Here is a 25,924-nt window from a genome sequence, read left to right as displayed (position 1 = left end):
TTTTAGTAGGGGATAGGTCTAGTTTTTTAAAAGGTTTATTGTCAGATACTAAGATCTAGTAATTAGCAAATGTCTAATTTAAAACTTAAACTCTATAAAGGAGTAAAGATATAATATTATTTTCATATATCCTTATTGTGGAAAATCCTTACCATTTTAATATATTCCTATATTTATCTATGTTTTGGGGCTCTATCTTTAGGATATTATGTATTATCAGTGGTCACATAGTCCTAATTATACTAGTAAATTATATCTTGAAACAGGTTTTTATTTTTGGCTTTTTAATTATTATACAACAAATTCAAATGTAAGTTGTAAATATATTCTCGAATGAAGTTTATTATGGTTAATATATGAAAATTTTATATTATCTTTTCTGATTGAAGCAGATAGAAAGAAATAAACAAATTCATAACATTAATTTATGAATAAATTAATCAAATGCTAATATTAAACTAAAAAGTAAAATAAATTTCAAGCTATAAATAATGCAGATTAAAAACTGGACTAATGGCATACTGTATTTTTGTTTATGCACTCTTCTCTGAAATCTTTCCATTGCTGGATATTCATTACATCTGTATTTCTATTTCTGACCCTGTGGTAACGATAAAATGAGAATTTTTAGGGAATTTAATTTCATTCATCCTTTGCATTAACTCCTTAGTCTTCAAAGTGATGGATTCTACTTCTTGAAGTAGATTTGCATTATCTTTATCTTTAAATAATTGCCTGTGAGTAACCTCATCATCTAATTCAAAGAGATCTACTGATAAATTATCAGCTGTATCTGCAGGCTCATGTCCATTGTGTACTGCTTTATAAAATTCATCTAACTTCGATAATATGTATTTTGATCCTTTCACAATTATGTCTTGGCGTCCTTCTAAAGCACCTAATTCGTTGAGATGTTTCAATTGTTTGATTTGTTTCAATAGGTTTAAACAGCTTTGTAAACATTCTTGTTTCGATTCATAAGCTTGCGAAATATTTGTGTAAATGAATACAATTAACAGTGAAAAATAGTTTCTAACAAGTAACCTGTAAAAAAACATAATGAAATTGCTTAGTACCCTAATCTCACATAATTATGTTTTATTCATACACACATACTCATCAGTTTAGATTTTTCCTAATGTTTTGTGTAGTATAAATTTATAATAAATTAATTTAAATAAATACATATTTTCAAGTAAATAATGACTTTTAATAAAAATAAAAAAGGTGAAATTGAAGCAAACACTTGATTGAAATTTACTTAGAACTTATTTTAATTAAAAATTTCATTAATATAAACACATGATTTTTAACATCAAGAAAAGTATTTAAGATGTAAAATCGCAGAATAATATATACTTATCTTGATAATTTATTTTAACTTTATAGATTAAGAATAAAAATATTAAATTATTTAGAGTAATTCCTTCAAACATTTTGGGATAGATGAATTTTATGAATTGAAATTTCGTTTTAATACATAAAAAAATAAATTTGTTTGGTATATAAATAGATTGCTCCATGTTACTTAACTTTATTACATTCATATAAACGAATAAAAGGCATCTAAAAAAATACTAGAGAAGAATTTAATATAGTTAGAATAAGTAATGTTTATATGTTAGACTTATTATAAGTAATGTTAGACATGTTTATTTTACAAATACGAGAATAAATGGAATAACACCTGTTAAAAACAATATATCAAAAAATCGGCAATGGTTAAATTGTATAATTAATTAATCATCCATCAACTTCCAGACATAAAATGATGGAACACATACGACAGAGTTGTACTTAAGCATTTAATATTAAAATGATTCCTCCATACGTCATACTTTTACATTATTTCTGTATTTCATCAATCAAATTAATATTTTTTGTTTTCCAGTTTAATTAAAATTAATATTATACTAATACGGTATCGATTGTGTTGAAATATCGATGTAAATATTTTAATTGCTCCTTATCGATTCTCGAAATCAACATGTTTTCAAAATTATCTCTAAATAAATAAAACTAAAAAAAAAAATAAGATAAATGAAAAAAGAGACTAATAAAACTTATCCTGAGCACTCTAATCTACTGATATGATGTTCTAAATGGGGCAGTACTCTACTCAAATTTACTTTGAGATATATTCCATTTGATATTTATTACAACAATTAGTAGTATATTCAATTTAATAATTCAGTAATATGATTATAATACATTATTTTAACTTGGATTAGGTACTTTTTTGGCCATTTGATATTTACGATTGATTTATAATTAATTAAAATATTATTGCATTGTTGAAAATAAGTTAAATGTGATTTATTAAACAAAAATTAAAGTGAAAAAATGATGTTATATTGTTGTCAAAACTGAACACAGTGAGTGGCTGTGTTTCCCGTGCTTCTTTTTCCCTCTCTTTCAGCTCAACAGTGAAACGTGAGTATACTTCGCTTCATATTTTACTTTCAACATATTTTAATGGTATACTTGTGTATTTTCTTTCAATCACTTTACAGTTTTAATTTAATTGAGTATCAATCAGACTTTAAATCCGTTTATTCATTTCGACAAGTTAATAATAATCTAGATAAGATGATAGTTTACAATTATAATTGAATTTGTCGCCATTTTTCCTCTCAAGGAATAATTTATGAATACAACTAATTATTAATAAGAAATGGTTTGATTACTTCAAGAAGTTATTTTAAATTAAACTGAAAATATTTTCCTTGTTGGGGTCAGAGTCTGTTATGTATGTCACAACATGTCTCTATAACCTTCAATTTTTTGATACCTCTAATACATCGATGATTACATTAGCTCCTCATTATAAGTTTTCAATTAGAGCACTTATGAAGTGTGATGAAATAAAAAAATGATAATTGTTACTTGCATCATAAACATACATTTTAATATGTTTTTAACAGTAGTTTATTTAGAATCAGTCAGTTGAAATTAGAATAAAAAATAATTTGTTTCTTAGTTCTTGTAATATCACTTAACTGTTAATAAATAATTATGATTCCGGTCCACTATTCATAGTTGTTTAGTCTTAATTATAACATTCAATGAATTTTCATGCACTTTATGGCATCCAAACTGATACTGAGCCCAGTCAAATCCCACAATCTGATATAAATATGTCAGATATTAAAAAAATGTTTAAGGTTGATGAAATGTCCAGGAAAATTTTAAACCTGATAATCCAGGGCCTGCAGTTGTAGACTAGTCATATTTATCATTATGATTTATAATTAGTGCAGTTGTTTTAGTTCAAATGTTGCTATTGAATACCGTACTTCCTTCCCTGTATTAGAGTTTGTGTTATAGCATTGGAAATATCGATGCTAATCAACCATATTCTATCATCTCGTAATTTAATGAAGGGAATATCAGATCTGTTAAATATTTATCCTCTTAAAGGCATCAAGGAACATTTTTGAAGTATTATATTTTACATGGGATCTGCGAAATTCTTATAGCTCTTCCACCAGCTTGCATAATACTTTAGTATACTTCCCCCTTTCAACCATAAACCATTTATCGATCCTTGTTAATGAGTTATTGAATGGGATGGATCATTGAGAAAGGTGCTGTGTTCTCATCTTGACCAGGTTCCAATGAGGCTTTGACAGATAATTGTTTTTTCTGTTAAATCAGCCATGGATTGATCCTGGGGTACATCCAGTATCTTAAACAGTGGGTACGCTGAATTAAGATGAAAATTCTGACTATTAAACATGAATCCTGAACACACTGCCTCCTTATTTCAACCACCGGTCTAGAACCAGTACATAGTTACTAAATACTGAACACAAAGACCTATCATGGGTTGTAGAGGTTCAGGGTTTTTTTTTTTTTTTTTTTATTTTGTGTAGTAATAAGTTCATAGTATTGTGAGAATTGAATTTTCCTGAGATGAAGGAGAGGGATATGATATGGTTCTGAAAAGTACATATTCAATTTTTTTAAATTTAATTAATTGTTTTCTCATTGTAAATTTTAAGTATATATTTTGTAGCTACTATTTTGACAATGGGAAAGAGGAAATCTCCAACGAATGAAAGTGATAGTAAGAAGAAGTACAAGCGCCCTCCTAGTGCTTATTCCTTGTTTGTAAAATCAGCGTGGGAAAAGGAAGGGAAAAAAGACTCCTTTTCTACATTCACAAAAGGCTGTGGGGCTTTATGGGCAAAAATGACTGATGACGAAAAGAAAAAGTTTAAAGATGAAGCTTCTGTATTAAAAGAACAATGGGATGGAAACAAAGTGAGTTATTCAATATATTGAAGTATCAATTTTCAATTTTTTTTGCTAATGGATTCTTATTAACTCCAGTCGACCTATTTACGAATACTTAATACTATCACAAATTTTTGAATAAATTCCATCATAAGTCTGTTTTTATTACTTGTAGTAATAATAATTTGAATTTCTTAGGATCCTAAGAAGAAACGAACGCCTGGCCCATACATAATGTTTTGTTCAGATATGAGAGCAAAAATTAAGAAAGAAAACCCAGAATTCTCCATGACTCAGGTAAGTATTTAAATTCTAAACTTACTCCCAACTGTGTATCTAGAAGTAATTTCATATTTCAAGATAATTGCAATAAGCAACTCTTTTGAAAAATGATCTATTTCAGATTTCCAAAGAACTTGGTCGCCTTTGGAACGAACTCACAGATGAAGAAAAGGCTAAATATCAACAGAAAGCCACTGAGGAAAAAGAAAAAAATTATGATGAAGAGGAAGGAAAGTCAGAGATTGAAGAGAAGCTTAAGAAAAAGAAAGAGAAAAGTGGGGGCAAAGTTACAAAGGTTCCTGTTTCATCTTAAGGTTTGTTAAGTCTTTTTGCTTTCACTACTTATATATGGTGAAATATAAAGTCTTGGGAAGTGTGATTGTAGAGAATTTTTAAAGTGTACAGAGGAGCTTCTAAAAACACAATATGTTTATCCAATAATATGATTAGATTTTACAACTTTGAAGATGAATAGTATAATTTAATTTCTAGTTTAATTAATCAGGTTTGCACTTTAAGTTTAATTAAATTATATTATTATCTATATAAATTACTTTTAATACAATTTTGTAACTTTTTTTACTTCCAATATAATTGCATGGCATATACACACTCTCTTACTGAGGAGAGCTTTTTTATAAAATACCTAACATAAATTGCTCTTTTGGCTGGAAGTGTCTCAAGAAAATTAGATAAATAGAAAAGAAAGGGATTCTTTATAGTTAATAAGTGGGGATGGGTAATGTTCATGTTATTGTTTGGTGGAATGCACTAATTGAATTCATAATAAGGTGAAGATAGTTGACTGTAGATTTATAAGAGAAGATGGTCGGGTGGGTGCAGTCAGCAGAAAAACCAAAGTAAATAATTCTTTTGTTTATTTGTGTTTTTCTGCATTCACTTCTCTTTTTTTAATTATTTTTATTATTTCATTTAAATTTCTTTTTTAATGGCTTTGTTTGGTATTAAAAAATCCAATTTATTTTCAATCTTCTTAGTAACTTAATTTTCTTTTATGGAAGACTGTTTTTTTACAGAAATAGGTAAGTGATATAATTTTGAAACAACTTAGAATTGGTGAGGTGATGTAAAAACAAGTTCTGCCTCTATTCTTAACTTAATGATATTCCATCTATCATATTAACTAAATATAAATTTTCAATAACTAAAAAATGTTAAAATATAAAATAATTAAAGGCATGAATAGAATGTTATTCATTTTCTCAAAATGAAGATTTCATGTGCTTATTTTTGATTTTAAGCTTAATCATTCATTGATGTTAACTAATAACCCGTATTTTTCTTCCCTCAATTTTTCCTGTGTAGGGATGCTTCAAACCATTTGTTCCGATTGCTTTGGGACAATTTGTCCCTGACAAGTTTCCTTATTTCTTCCAAAGTTTTTCCTCTATATCTCTCGCTATTAGTTCCATCTGTTTTATATAGGCTCTTGGTCACCCTCTTGTTTTCTTTCAACTGGTCTTACCTACATGAATTTTACAGGATTTCTATAATGGTCCATGCCAGTTATCTCTTCTTATGCTTACAGTTCCTCTTTAATCCTGTCATTCTGGTAACATTTTCTCCATGTTTTCCTCCACAACCCAAAGAAACTTCATTTAATTTAAGGGATGGCTATACAATCAAACCACGATTGTATAGCCATCCCTCATCTATACTTACATGCTTACACTTGCGAAAAAATTACAGTATTCACAGGCACCCAGTTGTCCAAATGTGAATGGGATTTTCCTTGCTAGGCAATTCAAAACTGATTCAAAGTATTTTTTCACAACAGGATATCAAATTTCATTACTAACAATGCACCTATGTAATTAAGTACAGTTCTTCCCTATAGGAGAATATAGGGAAAAATAAGGTTATCTCTGTAGCTTTTTTTTTTTTTTTTTCTTTGAATCATTTGTTTTTTAACCATCATATTTCTGAACCAACAGGTTCAGTTTAATTTGTAAAGAAGATACACACAACTAAATTTAAGTAACATAGTAAGAGAATAAGATAACATAAAATGAACGTAATCTATGATGTGGTTAAGATTGATGTAAAATATGTGAAAATTTACTTTAAAAATAATTTATTTTGTTCATTTTTATATAAATTTTCGTATATTTTACATTATTCTTAACCAAACCATAGATTACTTTTATTTCATGTTATCTTATGTATTCTCATACTTCATTACTTGTATTACATTTTTTAGCCTTGATGAAGCCCTGCTATGTGGAGCCAAACATTGGCTCACAATAAATAGTTTATTTTCTATTTCAGTTATTTTGACCACACCTGGACCATCTTCGTTTTAGTAGTTACGCATGTGGGTTTGGTTACAACATGTGATTTCGTCATAAACAATATAATCATTATAAATAAGCTAGTTTTACAGAATTATTTTAGTTTATATTGAACATAAGCAGACACTTAACGTTTTTTTTTTTTTGTTTGTTTTTAGAAGTTTTGAAGAAAGTTCTGTTATGCCTACTTTTGAGTAGTATATTGAAGTGGGCCCTTGTGATGTTGATTTTTTTTTGTATTAAACATGAAATTATTATGAGTTATACTCGAGTTTTCTTTTGAGATAATTCATGCATGTGAAGCAGCAGAGGTATTCAAAGATTGGAAGAAATGAACAAGTTCTCAAATATTCTTTTCAATCTGGTTTAAAAACAAGTTTCATCTTTAGAAAAATCTATTGCAGAGTGTGTTCATATTTTATTATTTTTATAATTAGAATGAGTATTAAAAAAAGTATGGGATGTTAACTGTTTATTTTGTAATTCATTTCACTTTGCTCAAACTAACCTAAAATGTTTAAATGTCAATATATAAGGCATGTACAAATTATTTTTGTAAACTATTTTTAACACTAAAATTAGTTTTTTTCTTCTAATATAGTCTCTAAAAAATATTGATGTTATTAATCTTTTTCCACTTGTATTTATATTTTTTCCTTCTGTAGTGGAACATTTTGGAGATGGGAAACTCAATACTACTACTTTTGTTTGGTATTTTCTTAAATATTTAATACTATAAATACTTAAATAAACAGTCAACTAATTGTTAGATTAGTTATGTACATTGTACAGATAATTATGTTTTTAAAGTTTAAAAATGTGTTTTCATTTTATATAGTTTAATGAAATAAATATTCTTGTGGAACTTAATTTTATAAAATGAAATGTTGCATGAAAATATTTTTCATCACAATTTGTTGAATAAATAAAAATTGAACATTTTTTTCCTATTGTATCAATTAATTCCATAACCAGTTTCTTTTCAATATTTGTTTATTAAGTTGCCACATGTGAGTACTGATAATATGTATATATCATTTACATTAGACACACTTACTTTTTTTTACAAATGTATAAGATATGGTTACAGCAAACATTCCAGATAACACGTTCTGAAGACTAAAAAGGAGCTGGTTGAGGTGTCTTTGCTGACTAATGAAATGAATAAAATAACTAACGGGTACATGCTATTTTTTAAATCATTTTGTTACTTTTTCATATACGTACATCGACCAACCTACTCGCTATAATTGTCTGTTTGAAAAGTCAGATAAGTTAGGCTACCACAGGGAGGATTTCACGCTGTTTTACAATATCAGGAGATTTTTAAATATTGCTCGATTAAACTATCTCAAAGTCTCCTCTTCCTGTTATAAGCTAATATTTCAAAAGTCTTAGCTAGGCAGAGAAGGATAACTTGTGAATTTTTAAATGACTTTAAAAAAAAAGTTATTTTTGTAATAAGTATAATGCAAATAATCCTCAATTTACGCAGCTCACTAAATAATGGTATTAGCCTATTTAACCAATAAAGATATTACGATAAAGTTGATTTGTTTGGGTATTGGCATACAGTGATCAGCTGATAGTTGAGCAAAAGTAAAGAAAGAAACTTTTATTCTTAACCTATTGACATTCATTCAAAAATTTATAATGGACATCTAAAACAAATAGTTTTGCATAAACCTTTAGGAGTTTGATTTCATACTTATTGTGTGAAGGTAATACATTTTGAAAAATATTTATTAAAAAATGTAAATCTATGCTTCATAACATGATTTCTCTGATTGGCAGAACACCATCCACCATTTTTAAAAGGAAAAATCAAAGCTTTAAGAATAATTAAGTAGAGATATGAAAATTATCATTCATCTATATATTCATTATTTAAAATAATTTGAAGTGTATGGGCATCATTTAATAAAACAACTAATCACATTTAGAAATATGTTAACATTAATAGAACTTGAATAAGTTCCTGACTATATTTGTTTTGAGCTATATTCGGGACTTGGAGGATCTCAGGAGTGCCGCTAAATTTATTATGTCGTTCCCAGACTTGGGTATTTAAATGGGAAGATCGAAGAAGAAGAAGTTCCTGACTGATCATGGAAAAACCAATCATTTCTTATGATATTCAAGACCTTAGTCAAGCTTTGAGCTTCTCAAAGCCAGGAGACTTAAATCATCTGACTGATTTTTGAAGTCTGTTGCAGATGCGAATTTTTTTCATTATGTTAATTCTGTTATTTTTCTCAGAGTTTATATCTTTTGATTTTGTCTAAACTTATTTGTAACAAGTTTTAGTAAAAAGTGAATAGCTCATATTATTTTACTTTCATATCTGGATTATATATTCATATTGAAATAAATAAAATAAAATCAATTATAATTTCTTCCTCACATTAAATTTAGAGTTTCTTTTGCAGGCTATTCTGCCCAGGTCATTTAATTTATTGTAAGTTAAAAGCCTTTCTTTTTATATAGTGTTTTATATATAGTGTATTTATATATTCTTTTTTTAATTTAAAATCAAATATTTCATTTAGATTAATATCTGCATATATATAAAAGATATTAATCTAAATGAAATATTTACTTAATTTAAAATCAAATATTTAATTCTTATATAAGATTATCCACACAAATTCACAACTATATTTATATATGGTAGTGAATTTGTGTGGATAATCTTATATAAGAAGAATTAAATATTTATGATTTTAAATTTTTTAAAAAAATAGGCTTTTAACTTATAATAAATGAATGACCTGGGCAGAATAGGCTGCAAAAGAAACTCTAAATTAATGTGAGGAAGAAATTATAATTGAGGATGGCTAGAATGACCGAAACGTTGGACTGGTGAAAAATAAAAAGTGTTGAGACAAAAAAGGATACAAATTTTTGATTTATTTAATTAAAATTCATACTACTACAAGTATGGTTACACTTCTAACCAGAGTAGGCATTTTGTCCAACACATTTATTAAGTGTGGATATTTTTGTAGATGACAGGCGATCATGAGTGCTTTCAATAGTGGATACTAGAAACACTACAGTGTATCATTCTCTGTTAACTTGGTTATGTGTTGTGGTTTTTGTGAATTCTGTTCATTTTCTTTTTAAGTTATCATTTGTTGTCTCAGAAGTCATTTTTATCAATCAAATGATAAAAATTTGGAAATTGCCAAATACAGAAGCATGTAAGTGTTACCAAAAAGTGCAAAACTGCATTCAAGTATTCCCTAATTTAGGCCCATATCTTAATCTTAAAACAAAAGAGAAAGAAGACATAGATGTTAATTTGATTTTACCCTTAGATTAGTAAAGTTTTATATATTTGTTTGTATCTCAGATGTTTTCCTCCCCTGCTCTGTACAAAAGAAGAGAAATTATTTTAAGTTAATAGAACACATTAGAGATGTCACAGACTTAAGCTATTTGGAAAAATATAAATATGTTGATAAGACAATTTCATCTAGGATGGGAGTACTAGATGCCTGTTTGTTTATAGGAAATAAACAATTATATTCTGTAGAACATTTGAAATCAAATTTTAAAAAATTAACAGAAAAAAAAAATTCACAAAATTCCATCCCACTTACCAGCAGTTATGAGGTGCTTAGAACCTAAGAATCATCTCTAAGACTGAAGCTCAGACTATCACAAGACATTCTGTAATGAACTCTTTATTTATTTATTTTCTTTTTTCTCAAATATTTTTCATTATATAAGTTAGTTATTTATTTCTATAAATATTAGGTTTTTTCTAAATAAGTAATTTCAAAATTATTTAGTTCACGCTTTCTGTCAAGAAACTTACTTTTACAGAAATTTTACGGATGCGAAACCTCTTACACAAAGGGAAGAACAGCGCCTTAAGGTTTTTGAAAATAAATTATTACATAGAATATTCAGACCGAATAAGGATGAGAACTGGAGAATTTAGAAGGCTACACAACTCAGAACTAAGGGGATTGTACCCAGTAAACATAATTTAGGTTATAGAATTGCGGTGAATAATAATGGGTGGGTAAGGTTGTATGGCTTAGTAAGGAACAGATCCCTAAAATTTTAATAAACACTGAAGTTATGACTAAATGTTCAAGGCGTAGGTGGGAGAATTGTGGCAAGACTGATCTGGCAGATTTGGGTTTGAATATATTAATAACCTTCAGGTTATTAATTCCTTTCATTATTCAATTACATATTCATTATTATTATTGTTATCTCTTAGAGATATACATTTTTTAATAATAAAGGATTAGTGAACCCAAAGGTTCAATGCCGATACTATCAATCGTTCTCTACAAACATCCATTCAGTGATGTCCTTCCAAATTGAAATCTACTAAATCAGTCTTGATGCAATCCTCCCACCCATGTTTTGGTCTATCCCTCAGACATTTACCCATAAGTTAAGTGTTTATTAACATTTTAGGGATCCGTTCACTACTAAATCCCACAACCTCACATGCCTATCTTATTCTTATTCTTCTTTATGCCTACTTTTTATAATTTATTGTATTATCATTTTTCAAGAAACTACTACCTCTAATGTAATGAGTACAACTTATATAATAACAAATTACAACTTACATAACGCATAACATATAAAATGAGTACAGCTTGAGCTAAAGAGTTGGTTGAATGAACTCTGGTTACTCTATTCTTCGCTAGAGTTAGTCTAATCAACTCTTAACCATGTTAATGGTTGATGTAATCTGATGAACACTATAAGTTTTATATAATGTGATGATGCGCTCACACTTCTGTATGGTACTCTTTCTACAGCTAACATTTAAATTTGTCTTCCTTATTTGTACAAAAGGTATTCTGTGAGGTATTTTTTGAACATATTTTTATTTTTCAATCATATGGTAAGTCATTATAAACCATTTTATTCCTATGTAATTGTAATTTATTTTCAATAGAACAGTATTTTTATTAATATTTTGGAGATTAAATTTATCACTTTAATGAGTATTTATTGAGGTTTGACATTTTTTGAATTTATTCTATTTTAATGTTTTTATGATACTTATGTTTATAAATTAAAATTGAAACTTTTTAGTACCTTAAAAATTGATTTAGATGATCCTTGTTTCCTTTTTAATAGATTAAATTGTAATCTAAGTCTGAGTTTTGGAAGCACTAAAATTTTTTGTTTTCTGGAGTATCATCATTCAATTTCAAACTAAAATAATTATTAATGACTTATAGGTTATAGGCTAAAACATATAAGTTAATCATTAATAATCAAATAAACAAAAGTACTGATTGAATAAGCATCAAAAACTTTTTATGTGGGGTGAACTAAGTTTTAATGAATATTAAATATAATTTTTTAAAATTACCTGGTTATTTAGAAACATCAACCTTACATGAAATAAATTTGTTCTTTTTTCAAGGAAAGAAGAGTAGATATGAAAATATATTTTTTTTACAAATAACATTTAATTTAGATGATTTTAACTATGGTGTTTCTTTGCATCTTCTTCGCAATTTTAGTTAATTTGCAATTGGGAAAACAACAGTTTATTTACTAAATCAATTTGAAGATATTTATAAACTAATTTAAAAAATAAATAAATATACAACACTGTTAAGTTCTTTGGGATAAAGCTAGTGTTGCTAAATGCTATCAGCCAGTTCAAAGTTCAAACTATGCTAAATTCAGTCTGTCAGGAAATATTGTTTAATACACCCAGTTAAGTTCTATGGCTAGTCCTATTATCCAACAATTGAAAAAATCTTTGAGCCCTAGATCACCAATTATGAGGTTCAAGTCTCCTTTTAAGGTCAAGCAGGGGGAATGCAAACTATCAGTCCCTACGTCAGATTCTGAGTACATCAACCTTAAAGTTCATTTTCAAGGTGTTTCTCCTTGTAGGAGACAATTGTTTAAGGATGGCGCTTCATTCAATAATTCAAAAGTTCCGAAAATGTGCAATCCTTTATCGTTTGAACCGGGTATTAAAGATATTCTTGACAATGGCATTGATGAGAAAGAGTATTATGTTCTTGGAAAGGGAACGTTCGGAACTGTGATTCTAAGCTGTTTAAGGGGTATTAACTTTTCAATACATTTTTATTTATATTTTGAAGTTTGAAGAACTATAAACAAAAGTACAAAACATTTATAATTTAATTGGATTCATATTAAGTTATAAATGTATTTGTATTTTTAATTTGATTCATATCAAATTAAATAATTATTATTTATTTAATTAAAATGTTATAATTTTCTAGAGTAAAGGAGCAAATAAGCATCTAAGTTTCCTTAAGAGTAAATATTATCTATGTCTTAGATTTATGTAGTAAATTTCAATCAAATTAAAGTTGAGTTAGACAAGCCTGTTTCATATCCATGATAAGAAAATAACACCTGACATTTATGTGAGATAAAAAAGGATAAATCACTTTTTTAAAAAAATGAATTTATCTAAATAACATGAAATGCAACCACTGTTGTGCATGGTGCACGATGGGAGAACCGAGACTACTATCCCACACATCTATTTTTATTCATATATAAATTAATTTGAGAGTGGCCCAGCAAAATTTCGGAGTTAAAATTTAAGTTATTCAGTACTCACAAGGTCAATTGGTTCTTCGAACTGGACCGGACTATTTTCTTGGAAACTTGGTATTTCAAATTCTCAATCTAATACAAAATAGCTTCTACATATTTATTTCATTTCTCTATTCGAACTATTCAGAAAGGAGGAATCCAAATTGTGTTCTTCAGAAGAATTGTACAGAACCCTACTTGCATTGATTAGTAAAACTAGATTATATCAGTTAGTATACCTTGAAAATTGACAATTTATTTACAAACTGTTTTAAAAAACAGACCAGAAGTGAAAATTTTAAATAATTTAACTATTCAAAACATGATAAATTCAATATGTTAAAAAAACTTAGAGTGACTGTTAACCTCAGAATATTTCAAAACCAGTCAAATGTTTATTAATGAAGGGTATTCAAAACTTTTAGAGTGATAATAGATTGTATATTTCTCAATACATATAATAAGGGACCTATTATAGGATGATAGATATGGCAAAATAAAGTAACATTTTTTTCCTCTATATAACAGTATATATCTCTTTATAACTAGAGATCGTACACAATATTGAATTTCATATTTCTTTCAATTGGAAGGTTAATCTTTTTATTCCATGAAAGTTTTTATTGTGAACAAATCCTTCCTACAACTTCTCCAATACACAGATAATGTTCCTTCATCAACATTTCAGGGCTCTTCATCCATCTTCAGGATGATCCATCCGGAAAAGAGATGGAGAGAGAGTTAGGGACAGTTCAGTCAGATGGTGATGGTGATATAGAGTAGTGTACATTAAAAAACAACTAATTTATGACAAAGGTTTAATTTGAATATATAGGACTATGTAGCTACTATTAAGGTAAAACTGAAAATAGCTATTATGTATTTTATATATATAAAAAAAAATTTATATCAATTATATATATAAAAAAAAAGCAAAATGTGATGTATATTTTATAGAATGGTGGAATTCCAGAAGGATTGTCGTGAAGATGGGGAAAGAGGCCAAAAACATCGATGAAGGATCATTATGTGTGTAGTGGGGAAGTTGTAAGGATTTTTTCAGAATAATAAACTTTATTTTTATTAATATATAATAAAAAAAATATTTGATTCATTTTATCCTGTGATATAACAACTACCATAATTATTTATAAAAATACCCAAATTAAAATTAATTTTTAGGAGAAAAAGCAGCTGTTAAAGTCGTTAAAATGACTATTGACCAATCTACAATTAACAGAGAACGTAATGCTTTAATTTTATCTCATAAAAATGTTATTGATGTAAGACAAGTTATTTTTAACCCAAGTAAGAAGTATGGAATAGTTGTAATGGAGGCTTGGTCACCCTTGACATTGCAGGCAGTGAATGAAGAGGCGATTCAAATAAGCACTGAAGATAGTATAAGGTATAATTCTTTTGTCTAGGGTTCACTATTCCAAACAACAGAAAGTAGGTGTTATAATTTTTATAATCAACTATCATCAAATAGATCATATCAGTTTTATAAAATACAGATAGGGAGTCCCATCAAGGACAGTTTTAATCATCCTCTCTCTATTTTAGAATCTGAATTTTTTTAAACATAGCTCATCTACAGCCCAATGAGTACCTCCTTTATTAATTTCGGCTTTATAGGCATTTTTTTTAAAATACAGTGATCAATTAGTCAATAAATGAGTGGTATCTGGTTTTAAATAAGTCAAAACAAAGATGAAACGCATTTCCATCTTTGCTAATGATAGATATAGATGATGTTTGTTTTATTTGAGTGAATCATCAAGAATTATCTTTTAAAATGAGTGCCTATAATATTCCAGGTATACTTCTCGAGTTATTTAAAATAATTATTTTTTAGTTAGCTCTCAGAAAATATTTTTTTAAACCCAGCCGAACTCCATATCTAAAGTATAAGAGGGATTATCATTAATAATTTCAACTTCATAGGCTTTGCCATTTTTGAGATATAGTGATCAATAAGTCAGTGATTGAGTGGTTATAGTACCAATACATAAGCCCCAGTTTTATAATATAGAGATAAAATGGGTTAAAATTATATTTGTAGTGTCTTTGCTAATATTCATAAGATCCATATTATGTTAGATTTGTTTTGTATAAAAATATATTATTTTTTAAATAGAGGCTATAATCTTCCAGAAGAGATATCGTTTTTGATTTATTCATAAAACTATTTTTTTTAAACCACTTAAGAGTCTGATTATTTGAAACCTGGCCTTTATTGCACATCTTTTTATAGCATAAGGGGATCACCATTAATAGTTTCATCATAAGTAATGTCATTTTTGAGATTGAGTGCATTAAGATGAAGTATGTAGAGGAAAATTAACCAATTAAGAAACATTGAAAATTTTAATCTTAGAAAAAAAAAATATTCTGCAAACTTTTTTTCAACATTTTAGAATCATGATTGGCATTAGCAAAGCTTTGGAGTATTGCCACGAAGTTGATATAGTACACTTGGATGTTAAGCCCAAAAATATATTACTCGATTTGAAAGCGATGCAAAGTAAACTCTGCGATTTCGGTAATTCATACAACATGAAAAATCCAATAGCTTTGAAAAATATACAAGTAAGATTCAAAAACTAATTATAAAAACTTCATAGAAATAAAATTATATCAATATTAATCAATTTTATTGTTTTAGGGAACAGTTGCTTACTTGGCACCAGAAGTATTTCAAGGTAAAAAAGTAACTGATAAATGTGATGTTTATTCATTCGGTATCACTTTATGGCAGATTTTACATAAAGAAAACCCCTATAATGGTTTGGAACAACATATAATCATTTATCAAGTAGGTTATAATCTTACAAATTATATTCTTATTTTTTCATAAATGTAATAGCATGAAATTTATATTTTGGGGCAAAAAAAAAAACTAAAACATGAATACAACAATTTTAATTAATCAAACAAAGCTCTCCAGCCTAAACATTTCTAAACGAATAACAAATTTTAATTCTCTCTATAAAAGTTGGGATTTTGAAGAAGACTGAAGGTTTTTTTTTAAAATAATGAGCATTATGAAAGTGAGATTAATCAAGAAATCAGTCTACTTCAATAAAAGAGATTATTGGTCAATTAAAACTACGCTGATTATTTTCAATAGCAATAACAGAACAATTTTTGTCTTATGAATGGGTTGATACTGATACAGGCTTATTATTGCTCTGCTCAGTTTTAAAGTCATTTTTATATCACTGTAATTAAAAAAAACTTGTTCTTTATTTTAAAACTGTTAAAAATAGTAATTTTATTAATTTAAATATCTTAAAATATAGTATTTAATATTTATTCACAGGAACTGGTTTACATAACTGGTTACTGTTTAGTACAAATGCTGTAACCACATATCACTTACTGCATATTTACTAAGCGAATAACAGTTACTGTGTTCTCACCTAGAAAATAATTCAAATCCTTTGGAATAAATATAAAATAAAACTGGACAGTGTTATTTAGAAGTGAATGTATGATATGCTAGTTTTTAAAAAATAGTGGTAATGGTTGGTTGTTTTTACTCAATGACACAATACATTGTGGTCATCAGTGCAAGGAAAATTTATAATACAAATAAAAGTGTAAAACTATTTGTATCTAGTAATTTTTTTTTTTAATTTAAAAAATAAATATTTCAGCTTAATGTTTTGATGATTTAAAATAAAAAGAAACATTGCTTCTCTTTCTAAACACGTCCTGTATTATAAGAAAAAAGTTGAATTGAATTATTTAAGTTTGACAAGAATGCAGCAACTTTAAGACATCTGATACACTGTATTTTAAATGTTTCACTACATATAATTGTAGAAAAGTTGGCAAGAAAAAATGCAGTCACTAGTCATTTTTTTATTAATATGTTAGAGACAAAGCATTTACTTAGAAAAAACTATTTTTAAAACTTTAAATTTATAGTGAGGGCAGATAAATGAACCTCTAAGAACATTAATATAAAACATTTTCAGGTCACCTACTGCATTATTCTTAATTAGGGTAAAATACATGCACTCACATTTGATTAGAGTATTTTTTTTCCTAAGCACCATACATTTGACAATTAATAAGTCACAATAAATAAATATATTCTGAGAGAAATGGACGATATTATTTCATAGATTTTAATGCGACACACTGAGGAAAAGTGAGAAATAAATAACTGATTCAATAATAATCATTAAAAAAAGTAATTCTGACAGTCTTGGAACTGGCTGACAGAAGTGAAACTTAAGGAAATGAAATAATGTATTAAAATCTCATTAATAATCATGCATTTCCTCTTATAGATAGCTCAAGGCATAAAATATTAGATAGCATCATAATAATAACAATAATAATAATAATTAGAATAGAAGAGCCATTTCATTGAGTCGATTCTAGCAGGAAAATATTTATATTGTAATAGGAAAAAATAGGATAAATGGAGCTCACTCAATTGGACCAGTGCTGCTGGAATTGTTAAGCTCATCTCATATTACAATACAAATATTTTCCTGCTAGAGTTGATTAATGTTGCCCCTCCCCCCACCATTTGCGTGAGACTGGTAGGACAATAATAAGCCTGTATAAGTATCAGCCCACTCATAAGACAAAAATTATTCTGTTATTGCTATTTCAATAATTGGCATAGTTCTGACTGAACAATCATCTCTTTTATTAAACTAGACCTATTTCTGGAATAAACTAACTTTCATAATCCTCATATTAAAAAACAAAACAAAAAACTTTCAACGATTTCTTCATCAAAATCCTAACATTTATAGAGAGAATTAAAATTTGTCATGTATTAGGAAAAGTGTAGGCTGAAGGGCTTAGTTTTTTTGAGGGCTGTTAGAACAGCCATTTCCTAAGTCAACGCAAGCAGGAAAATATGTATATTGCAATAGGAGAAAATAGGATAACAATAGCTCACTCAATTGGACTGGCACTCCTGGGATTGTTAAGCTCATAACCTCCTATTACAATAAAAAAAATTTCCGGTTAGAATTTACCATTGCTGCCCCCCATTATAAAATCAATTTATTCCCGCTTAATGTTTTTGTTTTTTTAACTGTAGAATGTCAGTAAAGAAGTTTCAATTCAAAAACGTCTCAAACCAATTTTACAAGGTTTAAAATGGTATAGCATCTTTTAGCCATCCTTCAGGGGCAAATGGTGAAGAGATAAGATTCTGAATTTTCTGAGCTCCAGTCTCTTAACTTTTAACTAGCTTTTGCAGACAACCTTATTGTATTCACATCCTATAAAGAAGAGAGATTACTTGTTCCAAATCACTTAAGTGCATTCATTTTTGTATTAAGAAAATTTAGCTTTAAAATATTACATAACTTTTGTCATTACTTGATTATGCATGGAAGTCATTATTTTTCCAATTTAATTTAATTGTATTGTGATAGCACATCACATCAGTCAGCACTGATTGTGGTTTATTTTTTCTTTCTCGGCTTATATCTGAATAAAATAGCTAAACATAGAGTATTTTTGAACTAATAAAAGTTTTAACCAGATCTTCTTATTATGATCAAATTTTCAATTGAATAATAAAACTAGATTCTACCATTTTGAATTATATTATTCTTTCACAGGTTGTGGCAAATAAGGAGCGGCCTAAAACACTATGTAAATGTGAAACTAAAGGATATGTAAAGCTTTATGAAAAGTGCTGGAACGAGGAACCAACACAACGACCTCCTATGTCTTCTGTTACAAACAATTTACAATTGATGATTTAAAAAAAACATTAAGCCAGAACTAAAAAGTTCTTTTTATTAAATCTGAAGAGATTTATAAAATAAATCTGTAATTTAAATGTGTATAACTATAAGTGAATCAATTTTATGATTTAATCAGGGATGTGAATAATATAAATTAAAGAACATGTTTTTTGAAAAAAATAAAATAAAAACTGTTTTATTTTACAACCTTAAGCATATATACATATTAAAGTTTTCTTTCCAATGAAAGTATGTTATTGGAAATTATGTTTCACCAGGCATATCACCACCAGGAACAAGCTAAAAAAACAAAGACAATTATCAACAAGTTACTCTAAATATAATGAAAATTTAATAGAAACAATAGGTAAGTTTTAAACTTAGCTTTCTGAACAAAAGTTAAGTTTAATATATGAATAAAATAAAGATTGAACTATGACATCTATCGATGAAATAGTATCTAATATCTATTAATGATAGATCAATAGGGTGCTTCTAAGGTGCACACTTGTTTTCTGAGTCAGACAGTTAGTAACAATAGTCTGACCGAGAAAACTAGCATGCACCAAGGATATATCCATAGAAACTGCATACATCATCTTACCTATGCCAGTCATAATAGTTGTTAAAATTTGAAAAAATTAATTAAAGTAGATATTCATTTAATATGTTTTAGTAACTTATCGACAAATTATTTTTCAAAATCACGAGGTTAAATTAATTTATACAAGTGGATAGTTAAATAAATTTAAAACCAACTGTTGTTTTGGGGATCAAAACATAGTCACTTATTTTAAAAAACAATAATGCCTAAAGGTCCTTAAGTTATTTTTATTGTCTTAAAAATGTCTTTGATGATAAGGTACTTAGCAGAATAATACGACCAAGAAAAAATACTCCAATGGAGAATTCAGGAGGCTACAGAACATGGAAAGGAGGGGTATGCAATTTGATGTAATTGTAGCAATTATATCACAACTGCTGAAATGGGTATGTTGAGTCGTACTCTGGAATGATTACATCCCTAAAAAAATAATTAGTGCTGTTGTGAATAGTAAATGCCCAAAGAGTAGACCCCAACCAGTAAGGAACATTGTGTTAAGGCTGATCTTTAATTCCTTCCTGGAGTGAGAAATTTAACTCCATTGACTTCAGGTCAGTTTTATAGTCTTATTGAATCTCTTAACTAGATTTGCGGCATCCAACGTCAACAATTTCTGGGTTTCATTAGTATCAGCTACCAAGAGGCCCAACCTGTCACTTGCTTCTATAAGAGAAACTGGGATCAGACCATTGCTGCAGATCACAATAAGCCTCAGATAAACGTTATCCAGCCTGTTAAGATCTTGTAACTCATACTGATTACTAACTCGATTCTTCAGAATTTTTTTGGTGCAGACTGAATCTTCTTGTTCATACTCACACAAAGTTATCTTTAGTTTCCTTGTTGCTTGCTGACTTTTGATCCCATTTTTTAGTGCTACAGAAATGCGTATTTGGGATTTGTCAACAAGATGCAATTTTATTTCTTTAGGAGCAGAATATTTTATCTAAAAAATGTACACGTAGCATTCCCATGACATGAAACTATATTTTGGTAAACATAACTTTTTCGAAATATAATTTAAGACAGTGTGATCAGCAAGTGGGACTTAGAAAAGACACCTGATTTGATATAAGCAAAATTTCATTTTGTTCAGCTTTAAGATTCATACACAAACAGTTGAGAGAAAGTAGGATAATGCTAAATGCAGGGACAAGAGACATCATTTGAAATCTTATTTATCAGTGTTCATAAGGCGACATCATCAGGTGAAAGAAATAGAGACTGTTTTGAATCTATATTAAATTCCATATCAGCCCATTTTCACCGAAATCTAATAAGACTACTTTACATCAATAAAAGGTTTTAAATTTTAAGGTGTTTTGATTTTACATACAGTTTTTGATTCTATAATTTGTTGTAAAAATTTTAGGTGTAGATTGGCGCAATAGCAAAATTTTTGTTATGGTGGCATTAATACGTAAGTAACCTTTTTCATATAGGGACCAATGTGGACAATACTATACTGTGAGATACCAATTGTTGTGTTTGATAACAAATGTTTCCACAGGAACAGACTTTAGGAAACCGACAGAAGCAAAACTGAAAGCCAGTTACCAGAGACTGTGCTTGGCCTTTTTGTCACAAAAGCAAAATTCTGAAAACACCAATATTTATTGATAGACCAGAAACCTATATCTATTCGAGCATAGGCAGTTGAAATGAAATTCAAAATTAATACTATGTTAATTGGCCCATGTTTGAAGGCTGATCTGAATTGATTCCTGTCCTTTTGATTAGGCTACAATATTTAGCAAATGCCAGAATAGCAGATGTAACTTTTAATAACTATTTGCTTCACAGGACATTACAGTTAAGGGTTAAATGGACTAGCATGTTTATTCAAAAATTGTTAAATATAAGAACTAATGATTAACCATTGTTATGTTGTTTCCATTTAGAAGAATTTGGTCCAATTTTGTTATACGCTTCCCTTCAGGTGTTGTTTCATATTCAGTTACATCCTCCAAAAGCATATTGACAAAATCATCAAATCCTAATAATGTTCCAACGATTTCTTTGTCATTTTTCATAATTATGTGTATTCTTGAACCAATACACTTGTCAACCAGTTCTGAAAATGAGAGTAATTAAATTAAATTGATTATTTTATTGAAACAAACCTCATAATACCAGGAAAAAAGAACTTAATCCATGGAAACTTACCCAGAGGTAAGATTGTTGATGGGTTCGTAATTACTGAGGCCGACATTCTATATTATTCTCTAAAAGTCAACAAATACAAATGGATTGTACAAAATGCACAAATTCACAGACCAATATAGTTCTAAATGATAAACTGTTGATAAACAAGAACCTGGCTGAAAAAAACCTCTCTTAACCGCGTCGATTTTGCAGTATTGATACTTTTGACATTCATGATATATTCTTTCAAATTATTGGAAAAAAATTTTAATTTGAAAAACTGAAAATAATTTTTAATTTTTTAAGATATACATAAACCTATTATATTTTTTTTTGTTGTGAAAATTGTAGCAGTACCTGTGCTTTGCAATACTGTTTATACTAATTAAATATTTTGTCATGTTAATGACTCACTATAAGTAGATGCATTTATAAAATAAATAAATTAAATGTTTTGTAACATAACAATTTAAAAAACCGTAAGTATAAAGAAATATATATATATTTTTTTTTTTTTTTTTTTAATTTAAGTCTGAATTAGTCTGTAAAGATAACGAAATTTAAAGCAAATATTTATTTATTTAATTTTTTTCTGAAAACCAAACAGCGTTTTATAACAATTTATTCTATTAAAACAAAAATGTCATGATAAATTTTAAATTGAAACTTGTGAAAAAACTCATCCGCCCTAATTAGATCAAATTCAATGTTTCCGCCATTTTTTTCGGTTGAAAAAGAAGCGTTCTAAAAGTTACTATTCATGGAGAAATCACTATTTATATTTAAAGAGTGTGGGGTAAGTATTTTATCAAATATCAAATTTACTCACACTTATTTTAAGATTTGTTATTTATGTCAATTTGTTTTAGGATTTAATTATTGAGAAAGAAATTTGTATCTGTCTGAAATTCAAGAAATCAGAGTGCAGATTTCAAAGTAAGTCTTATATTTAATTTCAGATATTAACATATTATTTAAGTCCAATAGTTCTTATCTTTTTTCATTTATTTATTGATCTAATTTACTAAACTTTCATTACATAATATTAATATTTTATGCAATGTACTTTTTAATCCAAAAATTTTATGGGTTCAAGTAATTAATAACATATCATTTATATAAATTCACATTAATAACATAGATTATATACTGATCTATATATATTTATACAAAGCTATGCACCGTTATTATACATAGATACGTGCAGTGGTCTGAAGGGTTAATGCCGAGGTGTAGATCAAAACAAAGGTAGGAGGATTGCATCAAGACTGATCTGGTGAATTTGGGTATGGACAGTTGTCATTGTGTAGATGTTTGTTGACAACAATCGAACCTTCGGGTTCGCTTTATTTGTTATATTCAGTGGTATCCAGAAAGGGAGGTACATGTTGCAAGTTTCCATTTGGGAGGCATTATAAACCAGGGAACAAGGAAAAACACACTAATGCTTTATAAACAAACAAAATAAATGGATATGAAGAGTAAATGGTTGGGGGTGCGGTCAGTAATGGTACGCAAATAAGTAAAACTTATTTGTTTGTACCGAAAATAAATGTATCGCTAAATCGCTCATACTTGAATGCATACTGGTATTTATGTATCATATTTCTTTCAATAACCATATAATATAATAATCTTATAATATAAAATGCATTTAATCTAAAAAAAAAGAAATTAACATTAATGAGTATATATGTATATATAGTTGACCGTAAAAATTGATATATAAGAAGATGGTCAGGGTTGCGGTCAAAAGTGAAACAAAAATAAATAATTGGAAAATTGGAAAATAAATAGTTGTAAACTATTTTTGTTTCACTTTTGACCGCAACCCTGACCATCTTCTTATATAACATTAATGAGGTTGGTTACATGCACGCACCTGGCTGGATTTAATGTTCAGACCCTCTTTTACCCAAGAGTATTTGCTGCCCCCTCTGTTTAACACCAGGAGGAGGGGGTCGATGAAGCTATTTCCCCCAGGAAAATAATCTTTATGAAGACAATTATCAGTTTATAACATAATAAGATCGCTTAGAAAAATAATGACTTTTCTTGACTCATTTTAAACAATTTGTTTGTTTGTTTTTTTGCACTCCTTGAGCTAAATCCGGCTCTGTGCATAGACTTAAAATTTCTAGTAATAAGCAGAGGTTGGGTTTTTATGAGAAAATAAATAAATCTGTACCACTTCAACCCATGAGGGGCAGGGGTGTAGTAGTTAGTAAGGAAGCACTGTTACTAGACCAACGGTTATGCAAGGAGCTGATTTGGTCAGAATCACCTCGACTACCACATTTTTTCCTGGAGCATTGGAGATTAGATTCCAGATGACTATCCTAGGTTGTTTTAATGAAAAACACAGTTAAAAAACAACAAAATAATGGTTGTTTTTCATTTATTGAACCTTTATTAATTGAATTCTTAAAATATGGGTTTTAGTTTTTTTGTTTACTTTCTTTAGAAGTGATGCTATTTATTTAAACTCCATTAGCAAGTACATCTTTTCTTTCCAATTTGAAATAGATTGAGAGAATATCCAGAGCATTAATCCAGAACATAGACTATAGCACATATTATGTACTTCTCATTATTTCATACTCCTTTTCTACTCACTGGATCTTATCTCTATCTATTTCAAATTAAATATTTTAATCAAATTTCTTGAATCATGATTACAACTAAAAAGGAAAAGATGTACTTATTTATGGAGTTAAAAATAATAATAATAGTATATATCAGAACTAAAGTAAACGAAAATTTAAAATCGATATTTTAAGAATTAATGAAGGTAGAATGTTAGGTTCATTTCCTGACATAGATTTCTGGTTTTACTTGCCATTTTGCCTAGATATTTAACCTAAATTGCAGTAATTCGTGTTCCTCAATCCTTACTTCAATACATCAGCATATGGAGAAATACCTTAACTTTATTAGTCACTTTTTTTTTTTAATTTTTTTTTTTTTTTTTTATTGGCATCTTATATGCTGTCATTAAATTGTTGTGATTATAATATATTGTCTTTTCTAATTCATAGTTTCTAGTACTTGCAGAGTTGTCTCCATGTTACAATTTTTTTAACTTGATTGGATGAACAATAGCAAGAATGTTTGAACTTCTGATTATATATCTTTTAATAATTTTATCTAACACCACCAATTTATTTGGATATTGTTGGTCAAAAAACATTTATCATAATTTTATTCTTTCTTTGGGATAAAAAGTGGCTACTTAATTCCAACACTTATTTCATTGTAATTATAGATGAATATAATATTATAAAAAATACACACTTTTATTCACAGTGATTTATAGCTGAAAACTAGGTAATGGTAATTGATTTTTTTTTTATAGGCTCTGCAGACCTTGTAGATCTTTGGCCACCTGAACCAGCCTTCTACATGCCTGCCTATCTTGGCCTACTGCTTTCCAGTTTGCTGCATGCAGCTCTTTTCATCCTTGTTGATTCTGTCTATCCATCTGGTTCTTGGCCTCCCCTATGGTCTTTTGCCTACCATTTATTGTTGGACAGAGGGGTTCTTATGGATTGCTTTGAGCCACATTTCCCATCCATCTTAACCTCCTTGCATTCATATCATGAGATATTGACTGACCAGTCTCTGCAAGCACTTCACTATTAGTTCTTCTCCATGTATTTAGACTCTGATCCCAGATCGCTCCTGCGATTGTACGGAGGACTTTTGGTTCAAATCTCTCTATTCTTCTTTCTAGGGTGCCTATTAGAGCCCAGGTCTCGCAGCCTTACATCAGAGCTGACTATATCATGACATTGTACACCCTTAGTTTCAGATTTTTCGGGATTTCAATATTCTTGACAGAAAGAAGAAGACTCTGTTCACGCTTGTTATATGCTGGTCCATCTTGGTCTATTGATCATTAATTGATGTTATTGTGGAGCCGAGGTATTTGAATCCGTCTACTTTCGAAAACGATTTGCTGTCCCCGCTGACCATGTCGTAAGAGTGAGTTTTTCAGCTTACAATCATATATTTTGTTTTGTCTTCATTGACCTACA

The 25,924-nt window shown here is 28.4% G+C and overlaps 3 protein-coding genes and 2 long non-coding RNA genes across 5 annotated transcripts; 3 read left to right on the top strand and 2 right to left on the bottom strand.

The window, feature by feature from the left end:
• Positions 1 to 498: 498 nt before the first annotated feature.
• LOC106677094 (uncharacterized) lies at positions 499 to 11,677 on the bottom strand. Its single transcript, XR_010844935.1, has 2 exons — positions 11,432 to 11,677; positions 499 to 1,044 (listed from the first exon to the last, which is right to left on the bottom strand). It is a non-coding gene; the product is annotated as an uncharacterized lncRNA (long non-coding RNA).
• LOC106677093 (high mobility group protein B3) lies at positions 2,433 to 7,097 on the top strand. Its single transcript, XM_014414784.2, has 5 exons — positions 2,433 to 2,478; positions 4,019 to 4,266; positions 4,438 to 4,536; positions 4,643 to 4,835; positions 6,992 to 7,097. The coding sequence occupies exons 2-4, from the start codon at positions 4,033 to 4,035 to the stop codon at positions 4,832 to 4,834; spliced, it is 525 nt and encodes a 174-aa protein (XP_014270270.1). The 5' UTR covers positions 2,433 to 2,478; positions 4,019 to 4,032; the 3' UTR covers position 4,835; positions 6,992 to 7,097.
• Positions 11,678 to 12,480: 803 nt separating the features above from the next.
• On the top strand, positions 12,481 to 19,297 carry LOC106677091 (serine/threonine-protein kinase mos). Its single transcript, XM_014414781.2, has 5 exons — positions 12,481 to 12,901; positions 14,589 to 14,814; positions 15,827 to 15,998; positions 16,075 to 16,224; positions 19,010 to 19,297. Exons 1-5 carry the CDS (start codon positions 12,553 to 12,555, stop codon positions 19,154 to 19,156), a joined length of 1,044 nt encoding a protein of 347 aa, XP_014270267.1. The 5' UTR covers positions 12,481 to 12,552; the 3' UTR covers positions 19,157 to 19,297.
• Positions 19,298 to 19,304: 7 nt separating this feature from the next.
• On the bottom strand, positions 19,305 to 22,096 carry LOC106677092 (U6 snRNA-associated Sm-like protein LSm5). The gene is made up of 3 exons (XM_014414783.3): positions 21,909 to 22,096; positions 21,620 to 21,816; positions 19,305 to 19,438 (listed from the first exon to the last, which is right to left on the bottom strand). The coding sequence occupies exons 1-3, from the start codon at positions 21,952 to 21,954 to the stop codon at positions 19,403 to 19,405; spliced, it is 279 nt and encodes a 92-aa protein (XP_014270269.1). The 5' UTR covers positions 21,955 to 22,096; the 3' UTR covers positions 19,305 to 19,402.
• Positions 22,097 to 22,580: 484 nt separating this feature from the next.
• On the top strand, positions 22,581 to 25,308 carry LOC136797108 (uncharacterized). Its single transcript, XR_010844936.1, has 3 exons — positions 22,581 to 22,683; positions 22,757 to 22,823; positions 25,243 to 25,308. It is a non-coding gene; the product is annotated as an uncharacterized lncRNA (long non-coding RNA).
• Positions 25,309 to 25,924: the final 616 nt, after the last annotated feature.

Source organism: Halyomorpha halys, unplaced genomic scaffold (genome assembly GCF_000696795.3).
Source record: "Halyomorpha halys isolate HHAL.00 unplaced genomic scaffold, Hhal_1.1 Scaffold87.1, whole genome shotgun sequence".
Lineage (NCBI taxonomy): Eukaryota > Metazoa > Arthropoda > Insecta > Hemiptera > Pentatomidae > Halyomorpha > Halyomorpha halys.
Note: the sequence above shows the minus strand (reverse complement) of the source record. Positions and strands in the feature narration are given on the sequence as shown.

Coding starts and splice junctions, on each gene's coding strand:
- LOC106677093 (XM_014414784.2), top strand. CDS start 4,033: ATGGGAAAGAGGAAATCTCCAACGAATGAAAGTGATAGTAAGAAGAAG. Junction 4,267..4,437: donor AACAATGGGATGGAAACAAA/GTGAGTTATTCA, acceptor TGAATTTCTTAG/GATCCTAAGAAGAAACGAAC. Junction 4,537..4,642: donor CAGAATTCTCCATGACTCAG/GTAAGTATTTAA, acceptor GATCTATTTCAG/ATTTCCAAAGAACTTGGTCG.
- LOC106677091 (XM_014414781.2), top strand. CDS start 12,553: ATGGCTAGTCCTATTATCCAACAATTGAAAAAATCTTTGAGCCCTAGA. Junction 12,902..14,588: donor GATTCTAAGCTGTTTAAGGG/GTATTAACTTTT, acceptor ATTAATTTTTAG/GAGAAAAAGCAGCTGTTAAA. Junction 14,815..15,826: donor AGCACTGAAGATAGTATAAG/GTATAATTCTTT, acceptor TCAACATTTTAG/AATCATGATTGGCATTAGCA.
- LOC106677092 (XM_014414783.3), bottom strand. CDS start 21,954: ATGTCGGCCTCAGTAATTACGAACCCATCAACAATCTTACCTCTGG. Junction 21,817..21,908: donor ATCAACAATCTTACCTCTGG/GTAAGTTTCCAT, acceptor TCTCATTTTCAG/AACTGGTTGACAAGTGTATT. Junction 19,439..21,619: donor ATGGAAACAACATAACAATG/GTTAATCATTAG, acceptor TTGTTTTTTTAG/CTTGTTCCTGGTGGTGATAT.